The sequence below is a fragment of the Bemisia tabaci genome, chromosome 4 (genome assembly GCF_918797505.1).
Source record: "Bemisia tabaci chromosome 4, PGI_BMITA_v3".
In the NCBI taxonomy this organism is placed as follows: Eukaryota; Metazoa; Arthropoda; class Insecta; order Hemiptera; family Aleyrodidae; genus Bemisia; species Bemisia tabaci.
Window position 1 is genome coordinate 9170054 of NC_092796.1, and position 17671 is coordinate 9187724.

Below are 17671 nucleotides of genomic sequence, written 5' to 3' on the forward strand. Positions count from 1 at the left end.
TATTTTCAATGTCATAGATGTTATAATTATCCATGCTTGAAAGGTGTGTGAGTAACGTGAAATTTACCATTGATGTGTCATAACAGAAACCTAGAATGGTTTGTTTTCCATTGTTATGTCCGTATAGTGACCATTTCATTTGAAAGATATTTATACAGATAATATAACCAGGAAATTATTTTTAGGAAGAATTTGTTTGTCAGTTCGTTAACGACAGGTTTATGAATAGCTCTTCGGGAAAATTCTGAGTCAAAAACGATATAATAATTGGGACAATCGAAGAAATCGGTCAAAAATTATCTGTTATTTTCCTTAATCGATCCTTTGATAATGATTCCATCACTGAAAATTGAAAAGATATTTTAGTATGCGTGAAAAAATCACCAATAAATCAACTTTATTTCAGGATTATGTTGTTACTTTTCCCATAAAAGTAAGAGCTTAGCTTAAAAATGTGTAAGCGCTCGTTTTCATTTGAGTTTTGAGCAGAAAAAGGGACGAGTTGAAAATCGTTTTTTCAAATCCTAATTCAGCTTAAACTTTAAGAAATGGACACAATTTTGTACCTATAACGGATTTATCAGTATTGAAGAGGATAAACACTACGAATTTTATGTTCCAAAACATTAATAAAATTACATCTATATTTAAGTAGGATTTAGGACTGCCTTAAGTTGGTAGAATTCTGAATGACAAAATCAAGTGGAAGGTTATTAATCACGAAAAAAATTCTATTTGAGCTTAAATAATGAAACAAATAGTGCCTCCATTTAGTAAAAAATAATTACAATTAAAAAAACGTGTTGGAAAATTGACAGGCCCGATTTAAATTAATTCTATTGTTAGGTAACTTGAACTGTGAATGAGTTATAACAAGTTTAACGTTGACTGTATAATTTATTGTTGTAATTAAATTTAATTTTTGCCGATTTATCAGAAAAAACGATTGATCTTTAACAACTTCAATAGTTAAAGTGTAATAAGTATCTGCTTTAAAATTGCTATCAGTTGTTATCAGTTCAACTGTTAGTGAGAATATTAAAATATTGGTTCAAACTGCTGAAATAAATTGGAACTGCGCAAACTTACAGAATTTTACTCCGCGATTACATTTTACCGTGGATGTCAACTTTTTCAAAGATTCGTAAAGACATATTCAATTGTTCTGTTTTTCCTCTCTTTTTTTTCAACTCAATGGTTACCGCACAAATTGCATGGATAATTTGTTCATTTGTTTCTTTTCCGCAATAAAATACATAACTAGATAGTGATTTGTACTCAAAGTCTTAGTATAGAGGACCATGGTGTTCAATTTCTCCTTCAGCCAATGACTGTTGTTTGAGGTCTTATGGTGAATAATAAGTAGCTCATGAAAAGTGTTTGAAAAAATAACAAATGTGTGTTTTTTTCAGGAATTTGGTGACCAATGTCCCTCCAATACTAATGAGGCGGTAGTATATAGATTCTTATTAATATTAACTTTTTTTCTTAATCTTCCGGTTCATACTCTTTCATTTTTATTTTATCAATTTAACTCGTTTACCCTGTAGCAGGATTTTTTTTATTCCCTCACTTTTTTGTTACTCATTATTTTCTTTTACTTCTTTGCTCTTTCCTGAAACTCCGCCCTGTTATCTTGGATTTTAGAACGTCGCTTTTTACAATAGTTCCCCATTTTTGACAACTATTTTGCCACTGTATACTTCAACAAAATATGTAAATTTTCGGGAAGATAATCTGCTAATAAAGCTCACCATGTGACATTGGTTTTTATCATATACATACCGTCATTATGTAATATCAGCCTCATCAAGTCAGATGTAGGACAACATGCAAAGTCGCCATTATAGCGGTAGTTATAAAATCAACATTTTTCATCTCGAATCTTCCGCATTAAGCGCGTGCGGGTGTGTCCCTTTCATAGTTGGGTCCTCTCATGATTTATTTCATTTTCGTAATATAAAATTTCGCAATCTAATGTCGCGAATAAGAAGACAAAACGCTACCTCCATGGACGCAGAGGGTGTACTGCTCATATTTAAAATAGATTTTGTAAGTGACAGCTATGCTGCGGCTACAGCGTATTTCACGGAGCAAAATTGAAGTTTAAATATTTATTTTTTTCCTTCACTGCTTTATAGGAGAGAATGCTCGAATTTTTATTACCCGAATTTTTATATACTGAAGAGGAAACTCGCTGATTTTTACATCGGACGTATAATATCCTCGTTAACTACACAGAATAAGTAGTTCCAAATTTTGTTTTCATCTTCTTTACTTCCTCTTCGTCTCTAGAACAGCCTATTACAATTTAGATTTCTCGTGGACAGAGATTGACCAACCTTAACTATGACGAAAGCAAAGTTTTGAAACCTTTTTACTTTTCTTCTGCACATCAGAGATTCAAAAATCTGAGCGGTTTCAAAAGTAAAAACAAAATAAATACCACAGAATACGCTTAAGTTCAGTAGGATCTAAGATACACTCAATCAATTAATCGTATACCAAACACGATTTTTCTTCCTAAAGTTGAGTAGATGATGAGCACTTTCACTACATTTTGTGAATTTTTAAATTAGCTTCACCTTAGACTCACATAGCTGTGATGTCCGAAACTCCTTTGGGATCTGAAACCGTCTGATTTTGGTTGCCCTGAATTGAAAGACGTAAAGACCTTCGCGGAGAGCTCACTCATGCATATTATACCAACAGTCACACAATTGATTAATATTAAGTCACAAACTGAAAAATTGTCACGAAATTTACTCTTGAAAAAACATACATCACGTTCCTACGTGAGTTATCGTTCATCACCAGCAAGGTAAATTAATGGTGAAATCCGAGTATCTGCTCATTAGAGTTGTCCGTTTGGACGGAGTGGTTAAATTAACCACCGCCAATAGCGCAACTGCTTTTGTGTGGTCCTGAAGGCATGAAGTCCATAAAGAGCTACTTATCGCTTAATTCCTCTTATGTCAGTTGTGGCGTGGCTTGCTACCGCTTTAACTCGCATATAATTGCATGCGCTTCTTGCATTTAGTTTGCTTGTCAAATCTATGTAATTTTACGTACGGTTCTTTGCGACAGGCGTTCCCAAATTGCGGCTTTGAAGGCTGTCCCAGAAAATTATGGGGTGGATTTTGTCTTGAAATTCTTTGAATATATAGATAACTTAATGATTGATCACTCCTAATGCCAGGGCTCAAGTAACAAAGGAGCTAAAAAATTATACATATGAGCAACGTAAAAGGAGAGATCATCAAGAGAATAGAATTCCACAATCCGTGAGAAATCAGATCCTGAGAACTTGATAATACCCAAAGTTGACCATTTGGGAATCCTGGAGCTGCCTTAAAAAACTGATCAGATTTTCCTGGTGACGGACCAACTTTTTTGCAGAACTTCACATGTGCTTTTGTTTTTAAATGTTATTTCCTTACACTTAGCAATTCAATTCATGAAGGCGCGTAAATAAGTTTACACCGTCGAGATTTTTTTAGTTATTCATTTTGTGGGGAACTTGTTTCTGGGAGATGGCACACGATTTTCCAAAGCTATAACACACTCATCATCCAAAAATTTCATCAACTATGAATATAAAAGTTTTTAAGTTGAAATTCATTTTTATGAATCGGAAGCATCATATTTTTCATAAACAGTTTTCTTTTTTGGAGAAATTGAGAGATTTTATGTGCATCTCACTTCCAAGTAAAATTAAAATTATATTGTAGCTTCCTTTCTGTTCCTTTTCAATCTTTGAGCCAAATTTTTTCAAGTCTCCTGAAAGTTCTTTGCAGTCGTATCTTAAAAACGACCCATCTGATGATCTGCATGATGCGTCAAAAGGAAAATGTAATCACGTTTATTTTCTTTACGTTTGTCTGATTTCTGCATATCAACTACTCTTCCCTTTTCTAGTTAAATTCAATTTTATTTAATTTTTCTTTTTCGTTATTCTGAGCATGAAAATCACTGATGTCCATGCATTATTTCTCCTCTCTATCTACTCGAAAAAATATTTGTGATATGGTCATCTAGGTTGCCCTAATTCAGGTTAGTCTCCAAATCAAACACGAGTATTTTGGCACTCCGTAGTGTCAAATTTTCGTCAAAAATAGGGTACCTAGCGATATTATAATTTTTTCTCGACTGCGGGAAAAAAACAAAAATTTACTCAATCTGTGATTTAACCCTATGAATTTGTAAAGGGTCTAATAAAATACCTTGATTGTTAACATTTTGTTCCTCGAAGTTATCAAAAATCGCTAACACATGAAGCTCTCCGATTAACAAGGCAAAGTTTTTACGAAAATTGTTCAAAGAAACACGCAAATTGAATGATCAATTGTTCACTTCATCATGAAGGATAGTCGACTCAAAATAACACAGAAAAAATGTGATCATGTCTGTGTGACGAATATGCCTCCATCGCCCTTCGTTTGGCGATTGAAAATTAAGCTAAGGATAGCATCTTTTCCCACTCTATGTTCCTCCGTTACATTTTATTTCCTTCTCAAAAATTCAAGACAAATCAGTTAGCATGAATTTTATTTCGATAGCGTTCGTTGTTCTTTAATTGTCTCCTGGACGTGGCTGCTGGCACTTGGGCCAACAATGGTCGAGCACAAGAACAGGATGACGAAGCAAGCTGTCTTCTGTCGAGGCGCAACACAGCACGTGGCAAGTAAGTTTTTGTCGAGAAAATTATTTATTTTGAATGATCTATTGTCTCCTGTTACAATGGACCACTAGACAAGGTACGAATTTTAGCATTCTGATACATGTATCATAACTAAAATTTCTCGTAGAATACGATGCATACGACAAAAATTACCGCAATTAACTCCTTACGAAGATAAATAATGATTCTTGATGCGTGAATTCAAACCACCCGCTCATGAAAACTCAATGCTCTACGTGATTCACATCCCGCGCTAAACGTTATCATGACAGTCTCTGCGATATTAAAATCTGGCAATAACCTCAATCTTGACGCTTTTGCTCAGCTATAGCAAATTGCTAATAGTTTGAACAACACATGGTGGGAAATTAACATTACTCGATTGAAAAGCTTGCTGAAACCGTTGTAGTGCGCGATTTGACTCACGTAGAGCTTTGAGTTTCTTGAAAGCGGGCAGTTCAAATTCCTCGTAACCAATGTGAAATAAAAACGTTAATATCTTCGTTAGGAGTTGGTTTCAGTAATTTTCGTTGTGTGAATCGTGTTCTACGTGAAATTCTGGTTAAGAAACATGTATCAGATTGCTTAAATTCGTACCTTGTCTAGTGGTCCATTGTGGGCTTGTAAAATGTGTAAAGAGAAAGAGATGGCAACTGAGTTGGCACTTGCTTACATCCCACTTGCAAGCGATTGCGATGCAATCGTCCAATAGCGATAGATGTTTGACCGCGGGCCGATGCAATGAGTAATAAATCCTCGATCCTTATTGGACGACTGCATCGCGGTCGCTTGCAAACGGAATGTAAACTAATGCCAACTCAGCTGACGACATCTCTAGGCAAGCAAAGAGCAATTTAAGGGTAGCTGGATCACGAATATCCAAGGTCTTTGGAAGAGAATTTTTTTAATGATCGGAATTTTTTTTCTGCTTTGGCTACCAGAGAATAAGGCGTTGAAATTACGATGATTAAAATTAGGAATTATTTGAACTGAATTATTTAAATTCAAACCAAGTCTAATTTGGGAGAAATTAGGTAAAAGTAGTATTGAGCTTAACTTCCCGCACATATTTCCTCCTGTAAAAATTCTAATTCAAGAATTACAATTTAAATGTGAAAAAAGAAATTACCCTTTATCTTTAAAATTGACTCTTAATGAGGGTTTTGAATTCGAAACTTTTTTCATCGGCTCGATTTTGATGCAAGTTTGTTTCTCTCTTTCAAACTCGGTCCGCATACCCTCTCACAATTCATTCTGTGGCGATTTATATGCGCTGTTTACGGAAAAGCAGCTTCGATGAATCAATTTCAATAAGAGATTCAGAGACTTTAACGAACGGTTAGCAAAGTTGCTCTCATGAAATTGTGTTTTCCGAGTCCCCTTTCCATGACAATTAATTATTGGTTGACAAAGTCTGTGGCTGAAAATTGTTAAAAAAAAACCCCGACGTAAAACTTACTCAAAACCCCTAAGAAAGAGTACATACAAATGTTATAAGAAAAAAAAAAAAAAAAAAATGGTTCTTATGATGTCTGACCACCAGCTCGTAGTCCTTAGTCAATGGACCAATAGACAAAGTACGAATTTAAGCATTTTAATACATGTTTCTTGACCAGAATTTCACGTAAAACACGATTCGCACAACGAAAATAACCGAAATCAACTCGTTATGAAGATATTTAATGATTCTTGATGCGTGAATTCAAACCACCCGCTCATGAAAACTCACTGCTCTACGTGACTCACATCGCGCGCTAAACGTTATCATGACAGTCTCTGCGATATAAAAATCTGGCAACCTTAATCTTGACGCTTTAGCTCAGCTATTGCAAGTTGTTTATAGTTTGAACAGCACATGGTGGGAAATGAACATCGCTTGATTGAGAAGTTTGCTGAAACCGTTCTAGTGCACGATTTGACTCACGTAGAGCTTTGAGTTTCTTGTGAGCCGGCAGTTCAAACTCCTCGTAACCAATGTGAAATATAAACGTTAATATCTTCGTTAGGAGTTGATTTCGGTAATTTTCGTTGCGCGAATCGTGTTCTACGTGAAATTCTGGTGAAGAATTATGTATTAGAATGCTTAAATTCGTACCTTGTCTATTGGTCCATTACGAGCTGTATAGTTTACTAGTGTGGCTTAGGTTTATTTTCGACCAAATTTTTCTTGAATGAGTTTTCTCTCAGAAAAATATTAAACTTGTCTAACCATGAAAGCTTACTTCAAGCAGCTTATACGTTTGTTTTTCCTTCTTGTTTGTTACAGACAACCGAAAAAGGTGATGCGAGGACTTATTTTCCATGGTTTTGGTGACGTATTAGGTGTTTCATTGTGTTAGTTTGTCGTGTTTTGGTGTTCATACTTAAAAGTAGTCTCATACTCAGTTGAACTGGACCAACTTTTAATGCGTCAAAATTTTTTATTGTGAATTCTATGTTTAGAATCAATTGACATGTATTAGCGATGTTTCTTCTGTTAGATATCATAGATTATTTCATTATAGTGCCATCCTGATCAAACTAGTCCAACGGAGAAAATTGTAGCAAGTTTATGATGTAGTAATTTTTATACGTAAACAAAAACTGATTTAAAATCAGCTTTAAAGGTTAAAATAGATTAGTTTCCCCTGAATATTATTTTTATAGTCTCATTTTGTGAAACCTGTTTGTTACTGCCAATACTTCAACAATTGACAAATGTTGTCATATTTTAGATGTTGAAAATTATTTTGAAACATTTTTATTCCGGCGACAAATTGAAATTATCAACCCAATATTATAAAAAAGGCAAGGTAATTTAAAATATTCTGCAGCTCATCTAGTAAATGCAACTACATCTGTCCTGTGTTGCGGTCCAATTTCAAAGTTTTCAGTCGCAAATCGTTTCATTTAGTTTGAGTTCGTTCCTCTCTTTCATTTTTGCCAGAAATAATAGATCGACTTTCGAATGACTCTTTTTTTTTTTTTGCACTTTTTATGTATTTTTTAAAACAAAATGTCCGTGCAATCAATCTCCAAAATCAATCGCAAAGGCGCTAAAAGACAGAATTTTTCCGTTCACAATTTTGTTTCTGTTAAGTTCATCTCTGTCTAATGACTGATAAAATTATATTCAATAGTTTTGATTTTTAATCGAATGATTCTTGATAACAAATTTTGAAAGACCAAAGATCTGGAGAGATGAGAAAGAAAAAAAACACATTTCTGCCATAAAATTTTTGGGAATCTATTATGAATCGGTAAAAACCCCGTTTTTTCCTTGAAATTATATTTGTTTGTGTTTTGCAATCGCATAATACATTAAAAGGCCGCAAGAATGCACCCCTATTTTCTTTTACAGTAAGTTCAATCAAACTAATTTTCCTTTACGGATTCCGCCGTTTCCCTCACGAAAGTACGCGACTACATTACAATGTTGGCAAACTTTTTTTCGCAAATTGAATTTTTATGAGGCGAATCTTTAGCGTTTCTAAATGAGAAAAACACTGATTTCCCCTGTGATCTTAGACAAAAATCAGGAAAATTTTGTGGAAAAATTGCACAAGGACAATGTTATATAAACTTGAATTTTTTTAGTCAATTTTGCAACCTTGAAACGGAGTTACGTTCTTTCGTCTGAGAAACAATTGGACGTATTTCTGCCAAAAGGAACTATGTGCATCAAGGCATGAGCCCTGAGACCCATAAGAATAGATGCGTAACAGGGCTCACATCACAATGCACATAGTTCCGTCTGGCAGAAATACGTCCAATTTATTCAAAAGAAAATCTATCTTTAGGCCTAGAGCATTATTTACTTCCATCACAAAAATAATGTCGACAGGCATTCAATATTAGCTAGTCTATTGTTATTAGTATTTTAGTTTTTAGCACACTTATTTTTAATGTTTACATAGTTTAGTAAATACTGAAAAGACTGTGCGCCTAAGTATTATCAGTCACATACATCTAAGATGGTACTTAAGGCTGAAGAGTGCATGACTATGCTCCCCTGGTAAAAAAGACGACTACCCCTGTGACTAGGAGGGTACGTAAATGGAACGCCCTCAGGTAGTCGCACGACTACACGGGTAAAGGTAGGTACATAAACATATCGACGGTGAAACTACCAAACCACGTATCTCGTTTGCGATGTTTAAAAATCTACGCTCACATTTTATTTTTTTGAAGTAGACCAAATCAATATCATTCCTTGAAATTTTCACAGAATTTTCTCCGCACGAAGAGGAAAAATCACAGAAATTTTCAAGAGTGGACGTTAAGTAGTTTTTCATTTAAAAAATAAAGTATGACAGGAAGTCTGCGACGTCGCAAACCGAGATACGTGGTTTGGTAGTTTCACCGTCGATATGCACCTTATGCTTGCGGATACCCACTATTGCTCTGCAACTACACATTCATGGCAACTACTAACTGGTGACCACATTGCAACTATACCTTGCGAATACACTGCGCCTACTGATAACTACCCTTGACAACCATGTGACTACACTGCGACTTCTTACATACGCACCCGACTATGCTGTGTATTCGCAGCATAGTCGCAGCGTAGTCGTCTTTTTTAACAGGGTCAAGCTATGCTTCTATGAAAATTAGTTTTTTCAATTGAAGTTTTGGCGGTTGAGAATGGTTCAAAAGCTGATATCTTCGTTACAAAATAAATGTTTTTTCGATTCGGCTTCAGGGGCTCCGAACTTCGTGTTAGACATTGTAAAATTTAGCCAATTAGACCGAAGAGAAGAAAGGTATTATACTTAAATCAAATGCACTGAGCCCGCAGTTACGGACCACGAGACCAGAGTGTTTTTCACAGAAGTGAGATCGTATGAAAGTATGAGCACGCGAAATGAAAATCTGACACATTAATAGTTCTCTCTTCTGCCTTAATATCCATATTGAAATCCCTGTGACAGCATAGTGAAATGAACATTTTTAGTAATTCTAGTACCTGCGTTTTGACTGTATTTCAAAAATAATTTACTGGGAAAATACTGTTATGTCAGTAGATAGTTTCCGAGTTATTCAGACCTTAAATTGTTACTTACTTTTTCAACTCACATTTTAGATCGGTGAGATATACTGGTGTTTTCCCTTCCTAAATAGTGTGAACTTAATTGTCACGTCATCAAAATAACTTTTTAGATATAGCGTCATGGAGGATTTATACGTAGTTACCTTCACTCCAAGACTTTTTTTTGCATGACGATAAGGGTGAAATGTTTATTATTTTGTATATTAGGCCTACTTAGTTAGCTTTTACATTTTTTAAGCCTATAAAAAACCTTTTAATCAGAAAAAAATCAGAGGGTCACAGTACTATACCGTTTTAGAATATAAGACCTAGATTCTCAAAAAACAGCCCATCTAATCAGACCCAAAAACACCTAACACCATCTCAATTGAAATATTTTACCACTGATTGGATATGATCCACATTTTCAGGATTTACACACTGAAAGAAGCAAGCAAAGAGTTAATTACTACATTTTCTACTTCACAGAAAATTTTGAAATGTGTTTAACATGAAGCAAAAATGTTTAGTGTGAAATTGTTCTGCGCAAATTCTGAGACACCCATCTTAAAAAAAAAAAAAAAAAAAAAAAAAAAAAAAAAAAAAAACTTACATATGTAACTGAACACCCCGGGGTATCATTTTTCAGTCTTGAAAAAACTGTTTTTTATTCATTCTGCACTTATAGAAAAACCTGAAAAGTTATGAGTAATCAAATCAGGTGGTATAAATGCTAAAATCTGAGAGTAATTCTGTGACACTCTTGAACATTTTCTCCTATACTTCAAAAGGAGTAGCAATTTTTAGTAATTCAAAACATTTATGGTATGTAAAAAGAATAATTGCTAATATTTTGAGATTTTGTCATTTTACTTTCATTGAGTAGGTATAAAATCCATTAACTCTGTGCTATTTGACTTACACAGAGCCGTTTACCCCTAGCTAATGACTCTGTAATGAATTTATGTACTTTAAAAATTGGTTACGTTATACAGTTCTTGTAATAGGACTTTAAGTTGGTTTAGGTTTGTATTCAATTTTAATTTACTGATTCTTTCGACTATTTTTGATTAAAATAGACGATTGAAGTTGAAATAAAATGTTAATCGAGGAAAGGTGAAGAAAAAATTACTCTGTCTTTTAAGAGCGACTGAGCAAACGTGCTAGGAGAGCATCTTTCGAAATCAATTTCAACACTGTAAACAAAATCTGTAATTTTTAAGAGTGTGTGGGAGTTTCCTCACTTCTTGTCGATTTCCTGGAATCTGGATAAAAAACTTCTGGTTTCAATTCTGCGCCGGTAACCACAGGAACTTCTTAGGAAAAAGGATTCATTAGGACGGAAAACCTGAAGTAGCACTGGTTTGTGATCAATCTTTAGTGAGTGCGCCTTATTTTAAGATAAGTCTAGGTACAAAATACTAAATTTAAGGTACAATTCTCCTGAGGTACAAAACTTACCTTCATTTTTAGTGGTTAAATGTTTATCTCAGTATAGTGGAAGTAAACAGATGTTATTATTTTGAGACTAATTTGAATTAGTTGTGAGTTGGCTCCTTTGCTTCTATTTTCTTGTTCTCTTCAATTCTTTTTCTCTCTCTTCCGCTCTGTCTTCTGTCTCTCTCTACACTTTGATATACACCTTTTAGCATGTTTACGGTTTTCAAAAGTCTAACTGTGGAGAAATGTAATTAAGGGAAAATATTGCGATAACCTCTGAAAATTTTAATCACGTTTTAAAGCAACATGGAATGCCAACAACCTATGAAAGGTAAACTAGTTGTCTATTTTTTAAAACCATGACTTCCTTAACTTGTGATTGCAGGGTGTACTTTTATTACACACGATCATACGAATATTAAAAGAGACAATATCTTAATTTAATGTATAATTACACCGATGTGCATGTTTACCTAATGCAACTTGCGAATCCTCATTTACTTTATTCCTTTTCTTTTTCTGCAAAGCCGCTTTCCTAACTCCTTCTCTTTTCTTTTCTGTCTTGCGCCATAAAATTGTTTGTACTTTTCTGTTTTCTCATATCCATTGGCATGCCAGCTGATTTTTTCATGATCAATTTTCATGAATAAAAATAAAATCTTGAGTTAAAAAATATCCATAAGGTGGTATATACATAAGCAATACGTAAGCTTGTTTAGCTATCATAATGACTAAAACTGAATTTAGTTCATTACTCTGGTGTAATTTGGTCTTAAGTTTAAGAAAAGAGAAACATCACGTTTTGTTGAAATCTCTAAGTATATTTAATCTTAATGATCAGAAATAATTAAATCAAATGGCTGATCCCAATACTTGTATCATTTTTTAACATGGTATCCAAACTTTTGGCAGCCTCTTGAAAAAAGAAGTGAAATATGTTGACAAAATTATTAAGGACAGCAGACACATTTTCCACATCTTTTCGACATTTCATGCAAAATGCCAAGTGTAATTAGGAAAAACACTATGAGCTTACTTCGTGCGTGACACGAGCGCTACTATTATTACCATTTCACAATTCAATCTGTTCTCTTGTGTCTATCCCCTAAGTTTACGTAAGTTTCGCCCTCTCTATGAGAAAGTGTCTCGTCACGTGGCCAGTTCTTTTCACGGGGTGAGGGGTCAAAAGGTAAAACAATCCTGAAAATCAGGAAATTCACCTTTTCAGAAAATATGGTCCAGTCATTCAGGAGGGCCAAACTCTTGGAACCCCCCCCCCCCCTCCACCGGCTATACCCCTGAAAGTTTCATTCCAATCAATGGCTGCAATTTTGAGTTCTCAGTGACGAATGAATCGATTTTTTTTGTGAATGCGTACATTTTTTGGAACGCTTCTCTATTGATTTATTCAGTTCATTTTTGTACGTACTCTCACAAAATAATTCTGAAAATTTCCCTGCATTTTCCCGGTGATAGAGAAAATTAATTCAATTTTTCTCAAGGAAATTTGCTTAGTACTCATTTGTGTATATAAAATGCATTGTCCTTGGGAATTTTGAAGCATTACAATCGACTTACAGTTCTGTGTGAAAAAAATCTATTTTTTTGTGTTTATTAACCGGCGATGTTCGATTACAATTTAGTAAACACGTAGAAAGTGCTAGAGGTACACTTTTCAAAAGAAGCACACTGCGTGTGCACACAAACATTAATCTCAAACTTCAAAAAATTTAAAAGGCACTCTTACACCGAAAAGAACTTTTAAATACAATCGCGTCGATTAAATTGAATTTTTTGGTTTGAAATTTCCACAAACAATAAGAACTTAAAATTTCAAGCATGACTTTAGCGATCGCATCAACCCCTCAGAACATTTTTAACACTCACTCCGATCCTTGAACCGCACGTTTCCTCTCTCATTTTTTCTCCTTTCCAAATCATGCGGAAATTTCAGCCTAATATTCCGATGTTCAAACTCCGAAACCTACTTATTTGAACTTTATTTTTTAAAAAAAAGAATGAATTTCAGTTTCTTTCCTTAACATTTTCCCTGGATTTCATCTGACGATTCACAATCATCCTTATAAAATTTAAAGCCAAAAATTCAATAGCTTTCTTACGGAAAAAAGAAAAAAGAAGGGGGAAAATATGAAGCATGTATAAAGATTTTCAAGAAGTGGTTCTGGTGTCCAGCCATTTTTTTGGTTTAAATAATTTGGCTGAGGTCATTCCGTTAGTCTACTTGAACGCTGTTGTTCTCGACTTCTCGCGGTGTTCTAATGATGAAAAAAACATGAACGTGGAGAAAGAAGAGTCGTTGCTCTTACATTTTTCATTCCAAAGCTTTCATGCTTTTTAGTTGTGATTACAATGTTGCCTATTTTTGTGGGAATGAATGCCAATGATAATGATACATTTTCCCCAAAATTATCGGTTTCACAAAATAAGAATAGTCATCACGTATAAAAGGCCGGTAAGATTTGGAATCCAATGCAAGAATTTTAAGAACTAAGATTCTTTTTCCCATGAAAAAGGGAAGAAAGTTAGTTAAGAACGTACAGATTTTAAAATTTGTGTTGATGCATTTGGCTCGATGAAAATATTGGTCAGGGTGAACCATTAAATTAGTAGTGCTCCTGAATTTAGATTATAGAACCACCCAACCCCGTCACCGTCGAACGAAGGAGGGAGGTCTCTACGACAAGGTTGAAAAAATTGGAGAGAGGATCACGTTTAAATAGCTGCACTGTTTTTTCGCTGCCTGTTCATTGCATCAGTCGATGGGCGTTCATTGGAGTGGTCGTCTAATTTGATACTGACTTTTTCAGGTTCTGGAGCTGAAAGACGTGGTGATATCCTCCAGACGCCCTTCGGCCGAGTCGCAAGTGGAGCCGCCTCACCTCCACCCATCCGCGTATAGACATCACCCATCATATGTCACCACTCATTTTAGGTACGACGCGTCCATTTGGTTGTCTTTAAGTTGCATCTTCAGCTTTCAGTTCCACATATCGCCACCAATTCGATATGACGTAAAATTATCCATTATGAGATATGGTAGACGCTCCGCAGCTCGTGACGTAGGTAATATATACGAGGGGCGTTCAATAAGTAAGTATCCCCCTCTCTAAAATCAAGAGGAATGGACCAATTTTAAAAAACTTGGGCTCAAAATCTTTCTTAGGATATACGGAGTTCAACGAAACAAACCGCAACAAAATCGGACCATGTGCGGCCGAACGCGAGCCGTTTGAACGCGCCGAGGTGCACGCCGCTCCCGCCGAATCCACGGAGATTTGAAGTCCGCGACAAGAGAAGAGCTTCTCTGCCAACGCTTCAGTCGTTCATCACTGTCGAAAAATCAAAGAAGTTTTTGTAGAATAAGGGGCTTACCTCACCTCTCCACATAACCAGATCGATCCAAGCAGGTCTGATACTGATTGTGAGACTAAGAGAACAGCTTTTGGATACCACGCGTGTTGAAGTCTTTCAACTGGCTAGGGATGAAAGTGTTGACGGCTTGTTTGACCTCTTTCACTGATTCAAAATGAACTCACCCGAGTTCAGATTTTAGATACGGAAATAACTGGCAAAGCAGACCACCATTTATTCCCCTTTCTGAGATCTGAACTCAAGGGAGTTCATTTTGAATCAGTGAAAGAGGTCAAACAAGCCGTCATAACACTTTCATCCCCAGCCAGTTGAAAGACTTCAACACGCGTGGTATCCAAAAGCTGTTCTCTAAGTCTCACAATCAGTATCAGCCCTGCTTGGATCGATCTGGTTATGTGGAGAGGTGAGGTAAGCCCCTTATTCTACAAAAACTTCTTTGATTTTTCGACAGTGATGAACGACTGAAGCGTTGGCAGAGAAGCTCTTCTCTTGTCGCGGACTTCAAATCTCCGCGGATTCGGCGGGAGCGGCGTGCACCTCGGCGCGTTCAAACGGCTCGCGTTCGGCCGCACATGGTCCGATTTTGTTGCGGTTTGTTTCGTTGAACTCCGTATATCCTAAGGAAGATTTTGAGCCCAAGTTTTTTAAAATTGGTTCATTCCTCTTGATTTTAGAGAGGGGGAATACTTACTTATTTAACGCCCCTCGTAATAAAAAAGCAATTTAAAAAGCGGGTAACAAGGCTAAACCCAAGTAGCATTTCTCAACGGAAAAATCGCTATATATTGCGATTTTATCGCCGATAAAATCACCAGGATCATCAACATTTGAGCGATTATTTTCGATCATCTTTCGTTAAAATCGCGCTTTTATCGCCTGACAATTGATCGCGATATTTTTTTCGAAAATATCGCGATAAATGGCGATTTAATCTCGATTTTATCGGCAAAAATTGATCACGATTTTATCGAACCAAAAATTGCGATTTGTAGCGATTTAATCGCCATATATTGCAATTTTTAATGCGATAATACGAGGTATATTGCCTCCGATATAATCGCGATAACCAACCGATAAAATCGCTATTCATCGCAATTGCTGCCACTTGGGAAATTTCAAGAATAAAACCAAAACGTTTCGGCTGAAAATTCAGCTTTCCTCAGTCGGATAAATAAAAAGAAAAATGGTAAAAATAAAAAATGTTTACCATTTTTCCTTTTACTTATCTAACTGAGGGAGGCTGAGTTTTCAACCGAAACGTTTTGGTTTTGTTCGTGAAATTTTAGCCTTGTCACCCGTTTTTAAATTGTTTATTTATTGTATTAGCCACTGCAATCAATTTTTTGTTGAAAAACCGAAAGGTTGGTCATTAAGTCGGTCATTAATCCTACATAACATCAACCTTCAAAGCATCAAAATAAGTATAAAAGTGCTGTATCAAGTCACGAAAAAGTGTTAGGGGTTATCCCCTAAATTGATGGTACTGCCCCAATTTGTTGGATGATATGGACATTTCCAATTTAGTGCAAGCGCTGTGACTCAAGTTGGGGTGGTACCGTAACATTTGGGTTTGTAACTTAATTTATTGGGGTACTACCAAAATTAATTGGAAATGTCCATATCATTAAGCAGCCCATGCCTCTTTTTTTCTCGGAGTTGGGAACCGCTTTCAATGTAGCGATATTGATGGTTATTGGCCCTTAAATACCTATTTTTCTTGAGGGAACATCTTTAACTCTTTCCTTCTTTTTTGTTCTAAAAACAGATCTCATTCTCCTGATGTTTGCCAAAGCCCCTCCCCGCACCACTATCAACATTATCATCATGATATCGGATTTAGCGATACAGTTTCAAATGTTGTAGACATACAAAAACACGACCATTATCTTGCGAGGCGGCACCCTCATATTAGAGGAAATGGTAAGTCTTATTCTTTCATTTTCCCAAGGGATTTTTTTTCATTTTACTCTTTCTTATTCTTTTTTTCTTTTATTTTCTATTATTTTATGTTTCATAATTTTGATCCATTTCAATTATATTATGGCTTTGACGCCAAAGATTTTTATTAATAGAAAAAATTCAAGCCTTCAAAACGTACCTATAACGCATTTCATTATCCGGAGATAACTATTCAATCATCCGTGAAGGTAAAATTGCCTAGTTGTGAAATTGAAGGCGTCTTAGAGACAATCAACTTTGAGATGAAGGTGCGTAAGACACACGTTCAAAGCCAACAGTAACCTCTTCTGAGAAGCAATTGTCGCGTCTTTGGAAACTCGAAAAGGTCAAATAAAGATCTGGCTATTTTAATGATAGCTCTTCGTTTAATTGTAATCGTAATTTTGAAAAATTAAAATCCCTTTTTGATCCATACGAAAAACTACTTTTCATCACACAGCGTTGTATAGCGTTGAGTTCTTTTGTAACGTAATTTTGATTACATATCATACGAAAAACGCTTTTCATCACACAGCATAGCGTTGAGCTCTCATGGCGCTTCTACGACACCTGTTCACCCAAGTCCCTTACCCACCCAAAGCTCTCCAGGAAATCGCCACTCCCTCATTTCCTCTAAACCCCCCTGTCGCCACCCTTTCATGGGCGTCCCCTTTGGCTCCTCCTAGGAGGTACCCAATTAAACATCCTCTCAAGAAGCCTCTCTTCTGCCATCCTGTCAACATGACCATACCAGACAAGCTGTTTGGTTATGACGTCTTATACGATGTCACTTTCGACGCCCATGATCTGACGCAACCTATCGTTGCGGGTCCGATCTCTCCTAGAAATTCCTGCCGACCTCCTCTAGAAATTCATTTCCGTTGCCAAGGTGCACTCTACTCCAGGTATGGAAAAATGGATTTTTATAACATTTTCGAAAAGTGTAGATGTGACCGCGTCTGATGGTACGACTGTGTCGCCATATTGAAAACTTGTTTACTCTCTGCTCTGAGAGTGGGTCTCGTCAATTTCGTGTTCTTCGTTGAGTTTTTCGTGATTTTGAGCTTTATCAATTTTTTAAATTCATCTGTTAGCTTATTGAAGCTACTAGATCTGCCAGAACCTCATTTTGAACTGCGCGGCAAAGACGGTACGACTAGAGTACCTGTATAGCGAGAGTATAAACAGATGTGAAACTCCGAAAATCC

At 35.8% G+C, this 17671-nt stretch overlaps 1 protein-coding gene across 20 annotated transcripts in view; it reads left to right on the forward strand.

The window, feature by feature from the left end:
* The window catches only part of cac (calcium voltage-gated channel subunit cacophony), a 400227-nt gene that overhangs the window by 374474 nt on the left and 8082 nt on the right, over positions 1-17671 (forward strand). For 16 of the 20 annotated variants that reach the window (XM_072299262.1, XM_072299252.1, XM_072299260.1 and 13 more), the window contains 5 exons: positions 1413-1451; positions 4560-4684; positions 6948-6960; positions 13961-14085; positions 16291-16445. In XM_072299262.1, the coding sequence (XP_072155363.1) occupies positions 1413-1451; positions 4560-4684; positions 6948-6960; positions 13961-14085; positions 16291-16445 (457 nt within the window). The remainder of the gene's footprint in view (positions 1-1412; positions 1452-4559; positions 4685-6947; positions 6961-13960; positions 14086-16290; positions 16446-17671) is intronic. The other 4 variants (XM_072299269.1, XM_072299258.1, XM_072299266.1 and 1 more) reach the window with 3 other exon arrangements.